Raw genomic sequence first — 22,489 nt, 5'->3', positions numbered from 1 at the left:
ATCCATAAAATACAACAGAACTGCTCAACAAAGATATTTTCTGACCATTATTTACATAACTTGTATTTTATGCATTAGACATTGACTCTTCAATCCATGGCAGAGTTTTAAAAAGCATGTTCCCTACCTTTCTTAGCCAATATCAGACTGTCAAAATCCAGCTGTTACCTCCATGTGAGAACATATGAGGCTGAAATGCACAGAAAAACTTTGATCTCTTGCCCCGAGTCTGCAGGTACAGTATGCTGAGTACTCTGTTGCCATCTCGTTGTCATGACTGGCAGTGAAATCAAAGCTTTTTCAGGGGAAGAACGAGGAGGTAGCCCAAGGAGCCAGCGAAAGGCATCTCACTTCCAGCACTTGCACACTTGGCTCAAGGACTGTTTATGTAGACTGTAACTGGGAGAAAGGCCATTTTGGCTGGCAGCCCTGTCAGGGCTGGCCAAAGACTCACAAAAGGACAGACAAAAGGTTTATTACACCAAGGACAAGTCCTGTAAAGGATGTACCAGGGCTTCTCTGTGCATGTGTGTTTATGTGTGTGTGTGCGTGTGTGTGTGTGCGTGTGTGTGTGTGTGTGTGTGTGTGTGTGTGTGTGTGTGTGTGTTTGTTTGTGTTGTGCTTTTTTTCTTTCATTACTCACCAATAATGATGCAGCAAAGGCAATAAAACTGTCACTGACTGCAATTAGAATTGATACAGGGACACAGTGATGTGCAGTGTTTAATAAACAATATAACTTTAACTTACAACAATGTTAATTTGAAATGTTCAAATAATATACTGACATACTTATTCACTAAAACTCTATTTAATGTGACGACAGAAACAATTTTAGCTCAGGCGCTCTGCTGCTTCATTAATACTCCGATCCACTTCTGCAGCGATGAGCCGTCTGTAAAAACATTATGTATAATTACTACTCAGCTTTGAACTCACTTGACAGTTTAATCCAAATGAAATGTAATATTGTCATGAAATATTCATTTTAAGGGAATACCTCAACCAAACGTAGTCAACTGTTGTTGCTAAGGCACACAACCTTGACTGTAAAGTACTGTAGACAGTGTAACTTGTTAGTTCAACTCAGGGACTCGTACGTATATCTGCAGAATAATGTTCTCTAAGGATTCAGCTAAACTGAACCCAGGTGATTCAGCCCTAACAGCACTGCCATTATGAAGTTTAGTAGCCTTGAGCCAAACTTTAGAAGAGCAAGCGAAGCGAGAACGCTGCTATCCTTCCCACACGTGTAACTGTGCTTCAGTTGCATTAAGTCGGATTAATATGAGGAGTATTTTTTCACCTTTAAACACCTCGTTTATCTTAGAACGTCTGGCAAAACGAGCTTCCACCTCTCACCGCCAGATAAGTACTTAGGTGAAAAACACCAGTACTTTTGTAGCAGCGTATTCAGTATGGCTCTGTTAACAGTGACTTTCTGTTGCTGCTTGAACAAATGCTCTGTACCCAATAATAGCCCATCGCATACATGGGCACCCAAAAAGAGCACTTCCACCAAAAGGGCTGCGTGGAGCGCAGCCCTGACCCAATAGAAGAGGGAAAGCATAGCTGGCTTGTATGGCCGCTACACTAATGAGGTGCCATGCTTCAGTAACTAAACGGAGCACTGTCTCGTCTCACGATGTAAAAGTATTTCTACTGCAAGAATACAGAAGGGCCGCATTGCAGAATGAAATGTCTACAGATATTTCCATTTAATTAGGACATTTGTGTTTTTGGTTAGACACCAAACGTTGGTAAGTCTCAAGATAATGCTCAATGCAAAAATAGCGTTAATCCAAAGAAATCTAGGCGTCCTCACACCTATCTCACACAATCACTCAGATCTTTTTTAGAGCTTTGAAATTTGATTTCTTTTCCTAGTCTTTGTTGGTTATTTTATTTTAGTCTCACTTGTATGTCTCCTTTATTTCTATGTCAAACAGTCAAAATTTCCTCCTAACCCACTAGATAAAAGTCAGTCAGTTTTTTTTAATAGCATCAGTGCTATAGGCTACATCTTTGTTTAACCTGATATCTTTCTTTGTGCCTTTATCTTGGGTCTTTCTTTCTTTTTGCCTTTACTCTCCACATTCATCCTCTGTTTTGTTGTGTTGTGTAATCTCCTCCATCTTAAAGGGGAACGCTATGAGAAGCTGATTGTTTCAACAAAAAAAGGAGCTTGTAAGGTCAGGGACTGGTGTAAAGATGTAATTTATAGCCTTATTTTTTCCTCTAACCTTTACTATTTTTGTCCCTGTTTTTTTCATAACCTTCTCTAGTCTAAAGTGGAAGGCTGCGAGAAGTGCAGCAGTCTTTTCAACAAAGAGGGTCGCGTGCGGGCCGCCGTGACCACGGCGCCTGCCGGAGGGACCGAGGAGACCGATGAGGAGAAGGAGGGTTTGAAGAACCAGCTGAGAGAGATGGAGCTGGAACTAGCCCAGACCAAACTGCAGCTTGTGGAGGCTGAGTGCAAAATCCAGGTACACTAACACACAGTTCTGGTCCAAATCAAAACTACAAGACATGAAATCAGAGAGTTAGATTGACATACATGGATGTAGCTATAGACACAGTAAAAAGTCTTATAAATATAATACTAGGGGTTTCCCTGTCACACTGTTCTACCTTCCAGTCTAAATACCAGAGGAGCTTTTGAGTCTTGTTCTGTGTAGTTGTACCATAATGATATAACTTGAATCACACTAGCTCTGCTCCCATCAGGACTTGCAACCTCCTCCAGCCGGCATAGAAACCAATTATCAAACAGACCTTGACTCGCAGTGAGTCTGCTATTCTGGCCTTTGTTGCAGTCACACATTCAACACTGCTTCGACAGCCTTTAAGAGGGTACCAAAGACAATTTCATGGGGAGGATAAAGGCGGCTTTGAAATGGGACAGGAGGTCTGAAATGTGAATTGACACTTGATCATTTCCAGTCAGTCCAGTCATTAAGCTTGGGGAAAATACATCAATTTCTTAATATCGAGGCTACCTGATTTTATGTAACATAGTGTGTCACCTGCACAGCATTTAAAAAGGGAGGTCAGCGATATTTCTGCTCTTAGGACTTTATCAACCCTTGAAGAGCACCACACGAAAGAAGTGACACAGCAGAAAATTTGCAATTAACAAGATATGGTTAAAGAAATTAGGAACATTGTTGAGGAGCTTGACTTAATGTAATAATGGAGTGATGACAGTGCTGTGATCAGTGTCTGAAGCGGCATTAAGGTCTAACAGAATTAGAACAGATCAGTCTTGTTAAAGTGTGGAGCTTTGAAGCACAGTTGAAATATTGAATAAGTTGCTGTCATTTAACGGTCAGTTTGGAAATAATTGGAGTTTTAATGTGTGAGACAGAGAGGCTGAAGCGTGGTGCATCTGAGGAAAAACTTTGTCAGACTAGAGGAGCGTGAACTATTTATGATAAAAAGTTTTTGACCGACAGCAACGAGCAGCTCTGTGAGGAGTTTATTGGGAATGATGTCAAAGAAGAAAGATGAGGATTTCATATGATTAATGATGCCTTTTAAGAGTGGGAAGGGAATTGAGTTCAAAGCTGCTGGCAGAGTTGTAAAAATAGATAGTAAAATGCTTCAAAAGCACACAGAGGCCCATCCTCTTCAAACACTGTCATTTTTCCTCAGTCTTCTTTCGTCTCCTGTCGTTCTGACTGCCATTTTTAGCTCCTCTCTTTATTCTTCAATCAGGACCTGGAGCACCACCTGGGTCTGGCCCTCAACGAGGTGCAGGCCGCAAAGAAGACCTGGTTCAACCGAACGCTCAGCTCCATCAAAACCGTCACCGGGACCCAGGGCAAGGAGACCACCTAACCTGATAACCCCCATCCACCCAGTTTTACCCAGACCATGTCTGGAGCTCAGTGCAACTCACCACGCTGAAACCTCTGGACCCCTAAACTTAACCCACTGGGCCATAACTTTAACTCGAACATTGACCGTTAAAACCCAGGATGACCATTACTACAGACTGTGTTACTTATCAAAAATGTCCTTGTGTCTCCCCATTCCCAAGTCTACTGATCTAATCACCCCCACCCGTTTCTTCCCCTCCTCACCCCAAATGACTACAGCCAACCGTGCTGATGAGAAGGGGTTGAAAAACATAAGATGAAGTACAATGGTACCACTTTCCCTAGAGAAACAATGTGCTTCCACCGGTCACAGAGAGAAAAGCGTAAAAAAAAAAAAAAAGAAAGAAAAAAAAAAGAGAAATGCTTCATTGATTTCTGTCTTTGTACTGCTGATATTAAAGACCGGCAGAAGGAAGGTAGGACATCTGGACTGTACCTGTCCTGATGGGATAGAGAAGAAAACACTCCGTCCTTCCTTACTCTTCTGCGTGCTCCCCTCTAAACTACTGGCACAAACCAACCAGTCCCTGTAAAATGTTTGTTTTAGGTACGAGAGCTGATATACGCCTTTTCAAACTCAGCTTTTTCTAATTTACGTTGAACAATACCTTTCTTTTTCTTTGTATGTACATGAATGTGCTTATGTAAAGAGGATACGTGTGTAAGTGTGTGTGTGTGTGTGTGTGTGCGCGCGCGCGCGCATGTTTTTCGTTTTGTGTTGACTGTGAGGTGTATGTGTTCATGTGTGTGAGACTGGATAAAATGTGTTTGAATGCATAAGTAATTGACTGAAATAACTTTAAGCTGTGTGTAAAAGAGAAAGAGAAACGGACTGTGTGGAAGTCCAAGGGAAAGAAAAAGCACTAAGGTAATGAATGTGTGCATGCATGTAAGGGAAAACAGTTTTTCCTGGTTGTCTAGTTTCCTGAAATGTCCAAATGTGTATATGAATGATGCTAAAGAGAAGTTTGCTGACGAAGCCTTGATCTGAAGGTCGATAAAGGTGATGCTAGTAGATATGAATATGTCATTTACAGTAAAAACAGAATCTTAAAAGCTGCTCTAACTATGAACAGCAGCATAACTTTCCTCACATCAAATTTCAGACATAAAACATGCCTGAGGTTTGTTTGGTTTGGATCTCCCAGCACAAAGAAACTTCAAAAGCTCCAAACCATGAAAACCTCTGCATGTATTATACAGTGTGTGTGTGTGTGTGTGTTAGAACATTATCACGAACCCTAAACAGAAGTGTAAAGTCAGAATGGAAAACACACATACACACACACACACACACAAACAGAAAGTTGCAATTCCTGCTGTATTTGAACACATGCTTGAAACCCACCTCCCTCTTTCTGTGCACCAGCTGCTCTGTGACCTTTGACCTCGACTGGCAGTGTCATGTTTGATATATTGTTGAGCAGGGTGGCAGGCTGTGCTGTGTTTACTGTAGTTTTTACAGTTCACTCAGAACGCAGGGGAATCTCTTTTACCACTACACACACAAGCACTGAATTACAATTTCCACACACACTTTATATTTATAGAGGCAGGTACAGAACAAACACTCAGTGGCCACGTCATTAGGAACACCTGACGTGGTCAAGACATTTGGTTACTTCTTGTGAAAATATTAGGAAGACATGGTCTGAAAGATGCAAGACCAGGCTGGTTGGGCAGCAGAACCTGTGGTTAGAGGAAAATAAAGAGAGGGAGGTCAGAAAAGATGTTCAAAACTAAGAGGAAGGCCACAAGGACACAGATAAGTGCAGCACAGTGTACCAGCAGAGTTCATAGGGGCATCTCACAATGTATGATTCTTGGCTTGAATTTTGTTTCTGCTGCCGACATCTATTGTAAAAAGAACGATGAGGCAATGTGGGCCTGGTGATCGCCAAAAGCAGGTGATTGATGATTATAAACCTCTTGAATCCTGTGTTGAATCAAAGGTACAACCTTGTGGTGTAATAGTGGGGAGAGTGTTTTCTCGGCTTACGTTAGCGTCCGTTAATGTCACTGGAATACCGCAGCGTACAACAGCATTGTTACTGTCCAAGTGCATCTCTACATGGCCACGTGACAAAGCTGCTCATCAGGCACACGACAGAAACTTGTGCTTATTCCAGTTGCATGCACCCGACTCAGTAGAGCACCTTGGGAATGAGGTTCGGCTCGCAAAAATCTGCAGAATTGAGCGACTATCGAACCAGCTCTGAGCAAAATCCCCGTGAAACATTTCAAACACGGTCATGCCTCAAAGAATTCAACTTGTTCATGAGGGAGAAAAAAAAACAGATTTTACCCAGAACTGAGAAAGTTTAAATATTAAAGTGGCCACTGAGTGTGTATATTCACATACTATTGTAAATGTAGAGGCAGGAGAGACACAAATAAAAATACTTGTCAACTGCAAAACATGTAACTCTGCACCTAAAGCATGGATCAATACCACAGGAGTTACACCATCAGTTGCAGGACTTCAGAGCAATGTCTTCAGAGGTCAAAGTGTGGGCAAACTGGCAAGCACTTCAAATCAGGACAGAGGGAACAGAGGGGGGTTTAAAATAGTTTGTGTGTGTGTGTTTTCATAATAAATGAATAGGAAGGAGGCTCAACAATATTCAAATTTCTGTTCGTAGTTCAATATTCATATTAGAGTGGGGGAAAAAAAGCCGTATTTCTTTTGCCAGCCTAAAATTAACCGTTACTGTAAATTGCATCTAAGTTGAAGGTGAAATCTGATTGGCTGGAATCTATTTGTGATGTCAGAGGAAAAGTCTGAGTGAGATGGAAAGAAACAAAGGGCCATTCCTCTAAAGGCACTGGGTTGTATATAACAAACATTAAAAAAAAATGAATATAGAGTTTTTGTTTATGATTTTCTACTCTGTAACTATAACTAATGTTGCCTACTTGTACCTACCTACCTGCTGCCGTGCTACAGTTTAAAACCACAACTACGTTTTATGTTTTTAATGTTTATTTTGCTCCAAGCTTCTCAGTCAGACTGCTGTTTGGTTAATTAAATGCCAAAACGTAGCTTTATCATCGAACAACAGAAACGTTATCAATGTGTGGAAATTGTAATAGTGTAGGATGCATTGTGTATACTTCATGAATTTCAATATAAAGATATCGACACAAAAGTATCTGTGTTTCTTTCTGCTGCCTCAACAAACAAGTCATTTATTAAGAACAACTGTCAAACGTTAAGATGTCAACATCTGTCATTCTTTGTTTCATATTATTTCTCCTATGTTATCATCATTTTGGACAAAATAAGGTGTCTGAAGATGTCATCTTAGAAATTAATAATGAAAAAGAAGTAGCAACCCTGATTGTTTCAATACAGTCCTGATAGAATACTTGTTTTGACACAAAATACTTTTTGTCATTTGACAAAAGAAGCCACAGTTTTCAAACATTAAATGTTGTCTAAACACTTGCAGCCATACAAGAACTTTACCCACATAAAGTTGTACAAAGGGGGAAGGTAAATCAGGAGCTCTTTGATCAAAAAGAAGGTAAATCACTAGACTCAGCATTTGTGCGTTTGTACATTTCTTACGCTCAGTGCTAGAGACAATTTAGTTGGCACCAAAAAAGAGTTGTGGTTCAATACTCAGCTCCAGTTATAACATTTTTAACTTTGATCCATCAGCAGGTTCAGCAGACAGAGGGTAAACAACAAAAACAAGGTCACACTGAGGGATCATTGAAGAGTGCTGTATAAGAAGCTAGATGTGGGAGAGGGGACACTGGGGGTGAAGTTTAAACTGTGTCTGTTTGGTTTTGATAGATTTCCTCTCACCTGAGAGAACAAAACAGTAAATCTGCCCCGAGAAACCCACTGATATTTGAATAGAAATTAACAGCATACATCTGCTGCTTGTTGAGTGAAACTCTAAATTAAGATTACAAAGCCTAAATATTTAATTTCTGTGAAAATCCCTTCTTTTGTCAATTGCCAATTTTTGTTGCCAGGTACACTGTCTCATCTCTTTTCATTTCCAGGTGAATTAATATATTATGATGCCTTATTGTCGAAAACAAGTAGCTGTCAAACCCATTGTCTGTTCCACTTTCAGTCAGCACACTTCCTCCATCATGTCTAACAAAAATGGAAGCCTTCAATGTTGGTTTTGAGGTTCTTTACATATTAAGAACATATGGTATCTATAAGTTAATTAAGTTAATTTATTGTTGTATGTGCATCTTTATCTATCTCCAAGTTCAAAGCCGTCTCCTATAAAGCTGAAAATGTTGTTTCCTCTCCGATTTCTACCGTCTCATGTTGCAGCTGAAAAGGAGAAAGAGATAAAAGAGGCCCATGCTGTTGTTTAATGAGACTTCTCTTGGTCACCTCTCGGGAACACTTCTCTGGACATCTGAAAGAGTTTTGAACATGATAATAAACCCGTTGTCTTCTGGCTAACAGCCTTTATCTTTCAGCCACTTGAACAAGCCGTTTCCCATGAGCTGCATGGAAATCTCCTCACAGCTTTTACTTATTTTGGCTTCAGCTCTATCTCTCATTTTCTCCCCCAGAGAACATCCCTCATAACATATGGCTACATTGTTATCTGTGTCAGGTATGAGCTATTTTCTGCCTCAGCCTCGGTGTATAAAATATACAGTGTGCACTGATTGTGCTGGAGGTCTTACATATTTCATTTGGAGTGTTTATAACTTAGTGCAGGCCCATGAAATTATCACCTAACGTGATGATGGCCGTTGGGATTTTGGCTCTGTGTTGGCCGCTGTGGCTGCAGATTGCGAAGCAGCAGGCATGATGAGTTGGAAACCCAGTACCTGCAGTGGCTGGAGGTAACAAGCGTCAGCATTACACAATATCAGCTTGACAACCTCCCATCGTATACCCCCCCCACCCTCTTTCTGTCCTGTGATACACAGCTATAAATACAATCAGCAGGCAGCAAAAGAGTAAAATGCAAAGGTGGAATGCTGATGGGATGGTCATCTTCAGTTGCTGCTCGACTCAGTCGTAAGTGATTTGTGAGCCAGGGAAGAAATTCTGTGTGGGTGTGTTAGAGGGGTCATGTGAAGCTATTTGGACCTCAGAGCCTCCACACATCCTCCTTAACTGTCTGTCACCTGATCTCCTAACTTCAGAAACACACACTGAGCTTCTACTGCTTTTGCTCCCAGCAACTCTGAAAAATGTGATATCAGATGTGAAAAGTTATTAATCACTTACAGTAAGAATTAAAACATTTTTTTAATTTCCCATAGACTCTGATTATTTCTGAACCAATAAAGCTGCTGGTATTGTAGTGTATTTTAGAATAAAATAGAATAAAATATAACGATGATGCTATCACTGATGATATAGTAAGGCATAAAACGTCATGAAAATGTAATAGTGAGGCGTGAAACGTCATAAAAACAGTGATATTACAGTAAGGCATGAAAAGTCAGAAACATCATAGGATAGTAAGGCATGAAAAGTAAAAAAAAATGACATACAATAGTATGGTAAAAAAAAAAAAAGAAATAGGGACATTGTATAGTACGGCAAAAAAGTGAAAAAATGAAATAGTGTAATAAGGTATAAAAAAATCAAAAAACATAAAAGTATATTAAGGAATAAAGACATCATAGTATAGTAAGGCCTAAAAAGTAAAGAAACAACAAAGTATAGTATGGCAAAAAAATGAAAAAATAAAATGGTACAATAAGGCATAAAGACATCAAAAACCATCACAGTATAGTAAGGAATAAAGGTGTCATAGTATAATGAGGCTTAAAAAGTGAAAAAAAACGACATAATACAGTAAGGCCTGAAAAGTGGAAAAAATGAAATAGTATAATAAGGTATAAAAACATCAAAAAACATCAAAGAATAGTAAGGAATAAATATGTCATAGTATAGTAAGGCCTAAAAAGTGAAAAAAAACGACATAGTACAGTAAGGCCTAAAAAGTGAAAAAAAACGACATAGTATAGTATGGCAAAAAAGTGAAAAAATGAAATAGTATGATAAGGTATAAAAACATCAAAAAACATAAAATTACATTAAGGAATAAAGATGTCATAGTTTAGTGAGGCCTAAAAAGTGAAAAAAAGACATAGTACAGCAAGGTCTAAAAAGTGAAGAAAAACAACATAGTATAGTATGGCAAAAAAGTGAAAAAATAAAATGGTACAATAAGGCATTAAAGAGTCAAAAAACATCAAAGTATAGTAAGGAATAAATATGTCATAGTATAGTAAGGCCTAAAAAGTGAAAAAAACGTCATAGTAAAGTAAGGCCTAAAAAGTGGAAAAAAACGACATAGTATAGTATGGCAAAAAAGTGAAAAAATAAAATGTTACAATAAGGCATTAAAACGTCAAAAAACATCAAAGTATATTAGGGAATAAAGGTGTCATAGTATAGTGAGGCCTAAAAAGTAAAAAAAAAAGACATAGTACAGTAAGGCCTAAAAAGTGAAAAAAAACGACATAGTATAGTATGGCAAAAAAGTGAAAAAATAAAATGGTACAATAAGGCATTAAAACGTCAAAAAACATCAAAGTATATTAAGGTATAAAGATGTCACAGTATAGTGAGGCTTAAAAAGTGAAAAAAAGACATAGTACTATATGGCCTAAAAAGTGTAAAAAAACGACATAGTATAGCATGGCAAAAAAGTGAAAAAATAAAATGGTACAATAAGGCATTAAAGCCTCAAAAAACATCAAAGTATAGTAAGGAATAAATATTTCATAGTATAGTAAGGCCTAAAAAGTGAAAAAAAAGACATAGTACAGTAAGGTCTAAAAAGTGAAAAAAAACGACATAGTATAGTATGGCAAAAAAGTGAAAAAATGAAATAGTATAATAAGGTATAAAAACATCAAAAAACATCAAAGTATAGTAAGGAATAAATATATCATAGTATAGTAAGGCCTAAAAAGTGAAAAAATGACATAGTACAGTAAGGCCTAAAAAGTGAAAAAATAAAATAGTATAATAAGGTATAAAAACATCAAAAAATATAAAAGTATATTAAGGTATAAATATTTCATAGCATAGTAAACCCTAAAAAGTGAAAAAAACGACATAGTATAGTATGGCAAAAAAGTGAAAAAACGACATAGTATAGTATGGCAAAAAAGTGAAAAAATAAAATAGTATAATAAGGTATAAAAACATCAAAAAACATCACAGTATAGTAAGGAATAAAGGTGTCATAGTATAGTGAGGCCTAAAAAGTGAAAAAAAGACATAGTACAGTAAGGCCTAAAAATGGAAAAAAAACAACATAGTATAGTATGGCAAAAAAGTGAAAAAATAAAATGGTACAATAAGGCATTAAAGAGTCAAAAAACATCAAAGTATATTAAGGAATAAATATGTCATAGTATAGTAAGGCCTAAAAATTGAAAAAAACAACATAGTATAGTATGGCAAAAAAGCGAAAAAACGACATAGTATAGTATGGCAAAAAAGTGAAAAAATAAAATGTACAATAAGGCATTAAAACGTCAAAAAACATCAAAGAATAGTAAGGAATAAATATGTCATAGTATAGTAAGGCCTAAAAATTGAAAAAAACAACATAGTATAGTAAGGCCTAAAAATTGAAAAAAAAACATAGTATAGTATGGCAAAAAAGTGAAAAAATAAAATGGTACAATAAGGCATTAAAACGTCAAAAAACATCAAAGAATAGTAAGGAATAAATATGTCATAGTATAGTAAGGCCTAAAAAGTGAAAAAAAACGACATAGTATAGTATGGCAAAAAAGTGAAAAAATAAAATAGTATAATAAGGCATTAAAACATCAAAAAACATCAAAGTATATTAGGGAATAAAGGTGTCATAGTATAGTGAGGCCTAAAAAGTGAAAAAAAAAGACATAGTACAGTAAGGCCTAAAAAGTGGAAAAAAACGACATAGTATAGTATGGCAAAAAAGTGAAAAAATAAAATGGTACAATAAGGCATTAAAGAGTCAAAAAACATCAAAGTATAGTAAGGAATAAATATGTCATAGTATAGTAAGGCCTAAAAATTGAAAAAAACAACTTAGTATAGTATGGCAAAAAAGCGAAAAAACGACATAGTATAGTATGGCAAAAAAGTGAAAAAATAAAATGGTACAATAAGGCATTAAAACGTCAAAAAACATCAAAGAATAGTAAGGAATAAATATGTCATAGTATAGTAAGGCCTAAAAATTGAAAAAAACAACATAGTATAGTATGGCAAAAAAGCGAAAAAACGACATAGTATAGTATGGCAAAAAAGTGAAAAAATGAAATAGTATAATAAGGTATAAAAACATCAAAAAACATAAAATTATATTAAGGAATAAAGATGTCAAAGTATAGTAAGGCTTAAAAAGTGAAAAAAACGTCATAGTACAGTAAGGCCTAAAAAGTAAAAAAAAAACGACAAAGTATAGTATGGCAAAAAAGTGAAAAAATAAAATGGTACAATAAGGCATTAAAACGTCAAAAAACATCAAAGTATAGTAAGGAATAAATGTGTCATAGTATAGTAAGGCCTAGAAATTGAAAAAAAAAAAAAAAACGACATAGTATAGTATGGCAAAAAAGTGAAAAAATAAAATGTTACAATAAGGCATTAAAACGTCAAAAAACATCAAAGTATATTAGGGAATAAAGGTGTCATAGTATAGTGAGGCCTAAAAAGTGAAAAAAAAAGACATAGTAAAGTAAGGCCTAAAAAGTGAAAAAACGACATAGTATAGTATGGCAAAAAAGTGAAAAAATAAAATGGTACAATAAGGTATTAAAACATCAAAGAACATCAAAGGATAGTAAGGAATAACTATGTCATAGTATAGTAAGGCCTAAAAAGTGAAAAAAAACGACATAGTATAGTATGGCAAAAAAGTGAAAAAATAAAATGTTACAATAAGGCATTAAAACGTCAAAAAACATCAAAGTATATTAGGGAATAAAGGTGTCATAGTATAGTGAGGCCTAAAAAGTAAAAAAAAAAGACATAGTACAGTAAGGCCTAAAAAGTGAAAAAAAAACGACATAGTATAGTATGGCAAAAAAGTGAAAAAATAAAATGGTACAATAAGGCATTAAAACATCAAAAAACATCAAAGGATAGTAAGGAATAACTATGTCATAGTATAGTAAGGCCTAAAAAGTGAACAAAAATGACATAGTACAGTAAGGTCTAAAAAGTGAAAAAAAACGACATAGTATAGTATGGCAAAAAAGTGAAAAAATAAAATGGTACAATAAGGCATTAAAACATCAAAAAACATCAAAGGATAGTAAGGAATAACTATGTCATAGTATAGTAAGGCCTAAAAAGTGAAAAAAAACGACATAGTATAGTAAGGCTAAAAAGTGAGAAAAAACTACATTGTATAGTATGGCAAAAAAGTGAAAAAATAAAATGGTACAATAAGGCATTAAAGAGTCAAAAAACATCAAAATATAGTAAGGAATAATATGTCATAGTATAGTAAGGCTAAAAAGTGAGAAAAAACTACATAGTACAGTAAGGCCTTAAAAGTGAAAAAATTAAATGATACAATAAGGCATTAAAACGTCAAAAAACATCAAAGTATATTAAGGTATAAAGATGTCACAGTATAGTGAGGCTTAAAAAGTGAAAAAAAGACATAGTACTATATGGCCTAAAAAGTGAAAAAAAACGACATAGTATAGCATGGCAAAAAAGTGAAAAAATAAAATGGTACAATAAGGCATTAAAGCCTCAAAAAACATCAAAGTATAGTAAGGAATAAATATTTCATAGTATAGTAAGGCCTAAAAAGTGAAAAAAAAGACATAGTACAGTAAGGTCTAAAAAGTGAAAAAAAACGACATAGTATAGTATGGCAAAAAAGTGAAAAAATGAAATAGTATAATAAGGTATAAAAACATCAAAAAACATCAAAGTATAGTAAGGAATAAATATATCATAGTATAGTAAGGCCTAAAAAGTGAAAAAAATGACATAGTACAGTAAGGCCTAAAAAGGGAAAGAAATGAAATAGTATAATAAGGTATAAAAACATCAAAAAATATAAAAGTATATTAAGGTATAAATATTTCATAGCATAGTAAACCCTAAAAAGTGAAAAAAACGACATAGTATAGTATGGCAAAAAAGTGAAAAAACGACATAGTATAGTATGGCAAAAAAGTGAAAAAATAAAATAGTATTATAAGGTATAAAAACATCAAAAAACATCACAGTATAGTAAGGAATAAAGGTGTCATAGTATAGTGAGGCCTAAAAAGTGAAAAAAAGACATAGTACAGTAAGGCCTAAAAATGGAAAAAAACAACATAGTATAGTATGGCAAAAAAGTGAAAAAATAAAATGGTACAATAAGGCATTAAAGAGTCAAAAAACATCAAAGTATAGTAAGGAATAAATATATCATAGTATAGTAAGGCCTAAAAATTGAAAAAAACAACATAGTATAGTATGGCAAAAAAGCGAAAAAACGACATAGTATAGTATGGCAAAAAAGTGAAAAAATAAAATGGTACAATAAGGCATTAAAACGTCAAAAAACATCAAAGAATAGTAAGGAATAAATATGTCATAGTATAGTAAGGCCTAAAAATTGAAAAAAACAACATAGTATAGTATGGCAAAAAAGCGAAAAAACGACATAGTATAGTATGGCAAAAAAGTGAAAAAATAAAATGGTACAATAAGGCATTAAAACGTCAAAAAACATCAAAGAATAGTAAGGTATAAATATGTCATAGTATAGTAAGGCCTAAAAAGTGAAAAAAAACGACATAGTATTGTATGGCAAAAAAGTGAAAAAATAAAATGGTACAATAAGGCATTAAAACGTCAAAAAACATCAAAGTATATTAGGGAATAAAGGTGTCATAGTATAGTGAGGCCTAAAAAGTGAAAAAAAAAGACATAGTAAAGTAAGGCCTAAAAAGTGAAAAAACGACATAGTATAGTATGGCAAAAAAGTGAAAAAATAAAATGGTACAATAAGGCATTAAAACGTCAAAAAACATCAAAGTATAGTAAGGAATAAATGTGTCATAGTATAGTAAGGCCTAGAAATTGAAAAAAACGACATAGTATAGTATGGCAAAAAAGTGAAAAAATAAAATGTTACAATAAGGCATTAAAACGTCAAAAAACATCAAAGTATATTAGGGAATAAAGGTGTCATAGTATAGTGAGGCCTAAAAAGTGAAAAAAAAGACATAGTACAGTAAGGCCTAAAAAGTGAAAAAAAACGACATAGTATAGTATGGCAAAAAAGTGAAAAAATAAAATGGTACAATAAGGTATTAAAACATCAAAGAACATCAAAGGATAGTAAGGAATAACTATGTCATAGTATAGTAAGGCCTAAAAAGTGAAAAAAAACGACATAGTATAGTATGGCAAAAAAGTGAAAAAATAAAATGTTACAATAAGGCATTAAAACGTCAAAAAACATCAAAGTATATTAGGGAATAAAGGTGTCATAGTATAGTGAGGCCTAAAAAGTAAAAAAAAAAAGACATAGTACAGTAAGGCCTAAAAAGTGAAAAAAAAACGACATAGTATAGTATGGCAAAAAAGTGAAAAAATAAAATGGTACAATAAGGCATTAAAACATCAAAAAACATCAAAGGATAGTAAGGAATAACTATGTCATAGTATAGTAAGGCCTAAAAAGTGAACAAAAATGACATAGTACAGTAAGGTCTAAAAAGTGAAAAAAACGACATAGTATAGTATGGCAAAAAAGTGAAAAAATAAAATGGTACAATAAGGCATTAAAACATCAAAAAACATCAAAGGATAGTAAGGAATAACTATGTCATAGTATAGTAAGGCCTAAAAAGTGAACAAAAATGACATAGTACAGTAAGGTCTAAAAAGTGAAAAAAACTACATTGTATAGTATGGCAAAAAAGTGAAAAAATAAAATGGTACAATAAGGCATTAAAGAGTCAAAAAACATCAAAATATAGTAAGGAATAAATATGTCATAGTATAGTAAGGCTAAAAAGTGAGAAAAAACTACATAGTACAGTAAGGCCTTAAAAGTGAAAAAATTAAATGATACAATAAGGCATTAAAACGTCAAAAAACATCAAAGTATATTAAGGTATAAAGATGTCACAGTATAGTGAGGCTTAAAAAGTGAAAAAAAAAAAAAGACATAGTACTATATGGCCTAGAAAGTGAAAAAAAACGACATAGTATAGCATGGCAAAAAAGTGAAAAAATAAAATGGTACAATAAGGCATTAAAGCCTCAAAAAACATCAAAGTATAGTAAGGAATAAATATTTCATAGTATAGTAAGGCCTAAAAAGTGAAAAAAAAAGACATAGTACAGTAAGGTCTAAAAAGTGAAAAAAAACGACATAGTATAGTATGGCAAAAAAGTGAAAAAATGAAATAGTATAATAAGGTATAAAAACATCAAAAAACATCAAAGTATAGTAAGGAATAAATATATCATAGTATAGTAAGGCCTAAAAAGTGAAAAAAATGACATAGTACAGTAAGGCCTAAAAAGGGAAAGAAATGAAATAGTATAATAAGGTATAAAAACATCAAAAAATATAAAAGTATATTAAGGTATAAATATTTCATAGCATAGTAAACCCTAAAAAGTGAAAAAAACGACATAGTATAGTATGGCAAAAAAGTGAAAAAATAAAATGTTACAATAAGGCATTAAAACGTCAAAAAACATCAAATTATATTAGGGAATAAAGGTGTCATACTATAGTGAGGCCTAAAAAGCGAAAAAAAAAAGACATAGTACAGTAAGGCCTAAAAAGTGGAAAAAAACAACATAGTATAGTATGGCAAAAAAGTGAAAAAATAAAATGGTACAATAAGGCATTAAAACATCAAAAAACATCAAAGGATAGTAAGGAATAACTATGTCATAGTATAGTAAGGCCTAAAAAGTGAACAAAAATGACATAGTACAGTAAGGTCTAAAAAGTGAAAAAAACGACATAGTATAGTATGGCAAAAAAGTGAAAAAATAAAATAGTATAATAAGGTATAAAAACATCAAAAAACATCACAGTATAGTAAGGAATAAAGGTGTCATAGTATAGTGAGGCCTAAAAAGTGAAAAAAAGACATAGTACTGTAAGGCCTAAAAATTGAAAAAAACAACATAGTATAGTATGGCAAAAAAGTGAAAAAATAAAATGGTACAATAAGGCATTAAAGAGTCAAAAAACATCAAAATATAGTAAGGAATAAATATGTCATAGTATAGTAAGGCTAAAAAGTGAGAAAAAACTACATAGTACAGTCAGGCCTTAAAAGTGAAAAAATTAAATGGTACAATAAGGCATTAAAACGTCAAAAAACATCAAAGTATATTAAGGTATAAAGATGTCACAGTATAGTGAGGCTTAAAAAGTGAAAAAAAGACATAGTACTATATGGCCTAAAAAGTGTAAAAAAACGACATAGTATAGCATGGCAAAAAAGTGAAAAAATAAAATGGTACAATAAGGCATTAAAGCCTCAAAAAACATCAAAGTATAGTAAGGAATAAATATTTCATAGTATAGTAAGGCCTAAAAAGTGAAAAAAAAGACATAGTACAGTAAGGTCTAAAAAGTGAAAAAAAACGACATAGTATAGTATGGCAAAAAAGTGAAAAAATAAAATAGTATTATAAGGTATAAAAACATCAAAAAACATCAAAGTATAGTAAGGAATAAATATATCATAGTATAGTAAGGCCTAAAAAGTGAAAAAATGACATAGTACAGTAAGGCCTAAAAAGGAAAGACATGAAATAGTATAATAAGGTATAAAAACATCAAAAAATATAAAAGTATATTAAGGTATAAATATTTCATAGCATAGTAAACCCTAAAAAGTGAAAAAAACGACATAGTATAGTATGGCAAAAAAGTGAAAAAATAAATTAGTATAATAAGGTATAAAAACATCAAAAAACATCACAGTATAGTAAGGAATAAAGGTGTCATAGTATAGTGAGGCCTAAAAAGTGAAAAAAAGACATAGTACAGTAAGGCCTAAAAATGGAAAAAAACAACATAGTATAGTATGGCAAAAAAGTGAAAAAATAAAATGGTACAATAAGGCATTAAAGAGTCAAAAAACATCAAAGTATAGTAAGGAATAAATATGTCATAGTATAGTAAGGCCTAAAAATTGAAAAAAACAACATAGTATAGTATGGCAAAAAAGCGAAAAAACGACATAGTATAGTATGGCAAAAAAGTGAAAAAACGTCATAGTATAGTGAGGCTTAAAAAGTGAAAAAATAAAATGGTACAATAAGGCATTAAAACGTCAAAAAACATCAAAGAATAGTAAGGAATAAATATGTCATAGTATAGTAAGGCCTAAAAAGTGAAAAAAAAACGACATAGTATTGTATGGCAAAAAAGTGAAAAAATGAAATAGTATAATAAGGTATAAAATCATCAAAAAACATCAAGATATAGTAAGGTATAAAGATGTCATAGTATAGTAAGGCCTAAAAAGTGAAAAAAAACGACATAGTATTGTATGGCAAAAAAGTGAAAAAATAAAATGGTACAATAAGGCATTAAAACGTCAAAAAACATCAAAGAATAGTAAGGAATAAATATGTCATAGTATAGTAAGGCCTAAAAAGTGAAAAAAAACGACATAGTATTGTATGGCAAAAAAGTGAAAAAATAAAATGGTACAATAAGGCATTAAAACGTCAAAAAACATCAAAGTATATTAGGGAATAAAGGTGTCATAGTATAGTGAGGCCTAAAAAGTGAAAAAAAGACATAGTACAGTAAGGCCTAAAAAGTGAAAAAAAAACGACATAGTATAGTATGGCAAAAAAGTGAAAAAATAAAATGGTACAATAAGGCATTAAAGAGTCAAAAAACATCAAAGTATAGTAAGGAATAAATATGTCATAGTATAGTATGGCAAAAAAAGTGAAAAAAACTACATAGTACAGTAAGGCCTTAAAAGTGAAAAAATAAAATGGTACATTAAGGCATTAAAACGTCAAAAAACATCAAAGTATATTAAGGTATAAAGATGTCATAGTATAGTGAGGCTTAAAAAGTGAAAAAAAGACATAGTACTATATGGCCTAAAAAGTGTAAAAAAACGACATAGTATAGCATGGCAAAAAAGTGAAAAAATAAAATGGTACAATAAGGCATTAAGACATTAAAAACCACACAATATAGTAAGGAATAAAGGTGTCATAGTATAATGAGGCCTAAAAAGTGAAAAAAAAGACATAGTAGAGTAAGGCCTAAAAAGTGAAAAAAAACGACATAGTATAGCATGGCAAAAAAGTGAAAAAATAAAATGGTACAATAAGGCATTAAAGCGTCAAAAAACATCAAAGTATAGTAAGGAATAAATATTTCATAGTATAGTAAGGCCTAAAAAGTGAAAAAAAAGACATAGTACAGTAAGGTCTAAAAAGTGAAAAAAAAACGACATAGTATAGTATGGCAAAAAAGTGAAAAAATGAAATAGTATAATAAGGTATAAAAACATCAAAAAACATCAAAGTATAGTAAGGAATAAATATATCATAGTATAGTAAGGCCTAAAAAGTGAAAAAAATGACATAGTACAGTAAGGCCTAAAAAGGAAAGAAATGAAATAGTATAATAAGGTATAAAAACATCAAAAAATATAAAAGTATATTAAGGTATAAATATTTCATAGCATAGTAAACCCTAAAAAGTGAAAAAAACGACATAGTATAGTATGGCAAAAAAGTGAAAAAATAAAATAGTATAATAAGGTATAAAAACATCAAAAAACATCACAGTATAGTAAGGAATAAAGGTGTCATAGTATAGTGAGGCCTAAAAAGTGAAAAAAAGACATAGTACAGTAAGGCCTAAAAATGGAAAAAAACAACATAGTATAGTATGGCAAAAAAGTGAAAAAATAAAATGGTACAATAAGGCATTAAAGAGTCAAAAAACATCAAAGTATAGTAAGGAATAAATATGTCATAGTATAGTAAGGCCTAAAAATTGAAAAAAACAACATAGTATAGTATGGCAAAAAAGCGAAAAAACGACATAGTATAGTATGGCAAAAAAGTGAAAAAATAAAATGGTACAATAAGGCATTAAAACGTCAAAAAACATCAAAGAATAGTAAGGAATAAATATGTCATAGTATAGTAAGGCCTAAAAATTGAAAAAAACAACATAGTATAGTATGGCAAAAAAGTGAAAAAAAAACGACATAGTATAGTATGGCAAAAAAGTGAAAAAATAAAATGGTACAATAAGGCATTAAAACGTCAAAAAACATCAAAGAATAGTAAGGTATAAATATGTCATAGTATAGTAAGGCCTAAAAAGTGAAAAAAAACGACATAGTATTGTATGGCAAAAAAGTGAAAAAATAAAATGGTACAATAAGGCATTAAAACGTCAAAAAACATCAAAGTATATTAGGGAATAAAGGTGTCATAGTATAGTGAGGCCTAAAAAGTGAAAAAAAGACATAGTAAAGTAAGGCCTAAAAAGTGAAAAAACGACATAGTATAGTATGGCAAAAAAGTGAAAAAATAAAATGGTACAATAAGGCATTAAAACGTCAAAAAACATCAAAGTATAGTAAGGAATAAATGTGTCATAGTATAGTAAGGCCTAGAAATTGAAAAAAACGACATAGTATAGTATGGCAAAAAAGTGAAAAAATAAAATGTTACAATAAGGCATTAAAACGTCAAAAAACATCAAAGTATATTAGGGAATAAAGGTGTCATAGTATAGTGAGGCCTAAAAAGTGAAAAAAAGACATAGTACAGTAAGGCCTAAAAAGTGAAAAAAAACGACATAGTATAGTATGGCAAAAAAGTGAAAAAATAAAATGGTACAATAAGGTATTAAAACATCAAAGAACATCAAAGGATAGTAAGGAATAACTATGTCATAGTATAGTAAGGCCTAAAAAGTGAAAAAAAACGACATAGTATAGTATGGCAAAAAAGTGAAAAAATAAAATGTTACAATAAGGCATTAAAACGTCAAAAAACATCAAAGTATATTAGGGAATAAAGGTGTCATAGTATAGTGAGGCCTAAAAAGTAAAAAAAAAAAGACATAGTACAGTAAGGCCTAAAAAGTGAAAAAAAAACGACATAGTATAGTATGGCAAAAAAGTGAAAAAATAAAATGGTACAATAAGGCATTAAAACATCAAAAAACATCAAAGGATAGTAAGGAATAACTATGTCATAGTATAGTAAGGCCTAAAAAGTGAACAAAAATGACATAGTACAGTAAGGTCTAAAAAGTGAAAAAAAACGACATAGTATAGTATGGCAAAAAAGTGAAAAAATAAAATGGTACAATAAGGCATTAAAACATCAAAAAACATCAAAGGATAGTAAGGAATAACTATGTCATAGTATAGTAAGGCCTAAAAAGTGAACAAAAATGACAGTACAGTAAGGTCTAAAAAGTGAAAAAAACTACATTGTATAGTATGGCAAAAAAGTGAAAAAATAAAATGGTACAATAAGGCATTAAAGAGTCAAAAAACATCAAAATATAGTAAGGAATAAATATGTCATAGTATAGTAAGGCTAAAAAGTGAGAAAAAACTACATAGTACAGTAAGGCCTTAAAAGTGAAAAAATTAAATGATACAATAAGGCATTAAAACGTCAAAAAACATCAAAGTATATTAAGGTATAAAGATGTCACAGTATAGTGAGGCTTAAAAAGTGAAAAAAAGACATAGTACTATATGGCCTAGAAAGTGAAAAAAAACGACATAGTATAGCATGGCAAAAAAGTGAAAAAATAAAATGGTACAATAAGGCATTAAAGCCTCAAAAAACATCAAAGTATAGTAAGGAATAAATATTTCATAGTATAGTAAGGCCTAAAAAGTGAAAAAAAAAGACATAGTACAGTAAGGTCTAAAAAGTGAAAAAAAACGACATAGTATAGTATGGCAAAAAAGTGAAAAAATGAAATAGTATAATAAGGTATAAAAACATCAAAAAACATCAAAGTATAGTAAGGAATAAATATATCATAGTATAGTAAGGCCTAAAAAGTGAAAAAAATGACATAGTACAGTAAGGCCTAAAAAGGGAAAGAAATGAAATAGTATAATAAGGTATAAAAACATCAAAAAATATAAAAGTATATTAAGGTATAAATATTTCATAGCATAGTAAACCCTAAAAAGTGAAAAAAAACGACATAGTATAGTATGGCAAAAAAGTGAAAAAATTAAATGGTACAATAAGGCATTAAAACGTCAAAAAACATCAAAGTATATTAAGGTATAAAGATGTCACAGTATAGTGAGGCTTAAAAAGTGAAAAAAAAAAGACATAGTACAGTAAGGCCTAAAAAGTGGAAAAAAACAACATAGTATAGTATGGCAAAAAAGTGAAAAAATAAAATGGTACAATAAGGCATTAAAACATCAAAAAACATCAAAGGATAGTAAGGAATAACTATGTCATAGTATAGTAAGGCCTAAAAAGTGAACAAAAATGACATAGTACAGTAAGGTCTAAAAAGTGAAAAAAACGACATAGTATAGTATGGCAAAAAAGTGAAAAAATAAAATAGTATAATAAGGTATAAAAACATCAAAAAACATCACAGTATAGTAAGGAATAA

General features: G+C 32.3%; 1 protein-coding gene across 3 annotated transcripts in view; it reads left to right on the top strand.

Moving 5' to 3' along the window:
* Positions 1-7,030, top strand: part of LOC130186137 (rab GTPase-activating protein 1) — a 72,773-nt gene extending 65,743 nt beyond the window's left edge. For all 3 annotated transcript variants that reach the window (XM_056402906.1, XM_056402905.1, XM_056402907.1), the window contains 2 exons: positions 2,286-2,486; positions 3,718-7,030. In XM_056402906.1, the coding sequence (XP_056258881.1) occupies positions 2,286-2,486; positions 3,718-3,840 (324 nt within the window). In that variant the 3' untranslated portion in view covers positions 3,841-7,030. The remainder of the gene's footprint in view (positions 1-2,285; positions 2,487-3,717) is intronic.
* Positions 7,031-22,489: the final 15,459 nt, after the last annotated feature.

The sequence above is a fragment of the Seriola aureovittata genome, chromosome 18, assembly GCF_021018895.1.
Source record: "Seriola aureovittata isolate HTS-2021-v1 ecotype China chromosome 18, ASM2101889v1, whole genome shotgun sequence".
In the NCBI taxonomy this organism is placed as follows: Eukaryota; Metazoa; Chordata; class Actinopteri; order Carangiformes; family Carangidae; genus Seriola; species Seriola aureovittata.
Note: the sequence above shows the minus strand (reverse complement) of the source record. Positions and strands in the feature narration are given on the sequence as shown.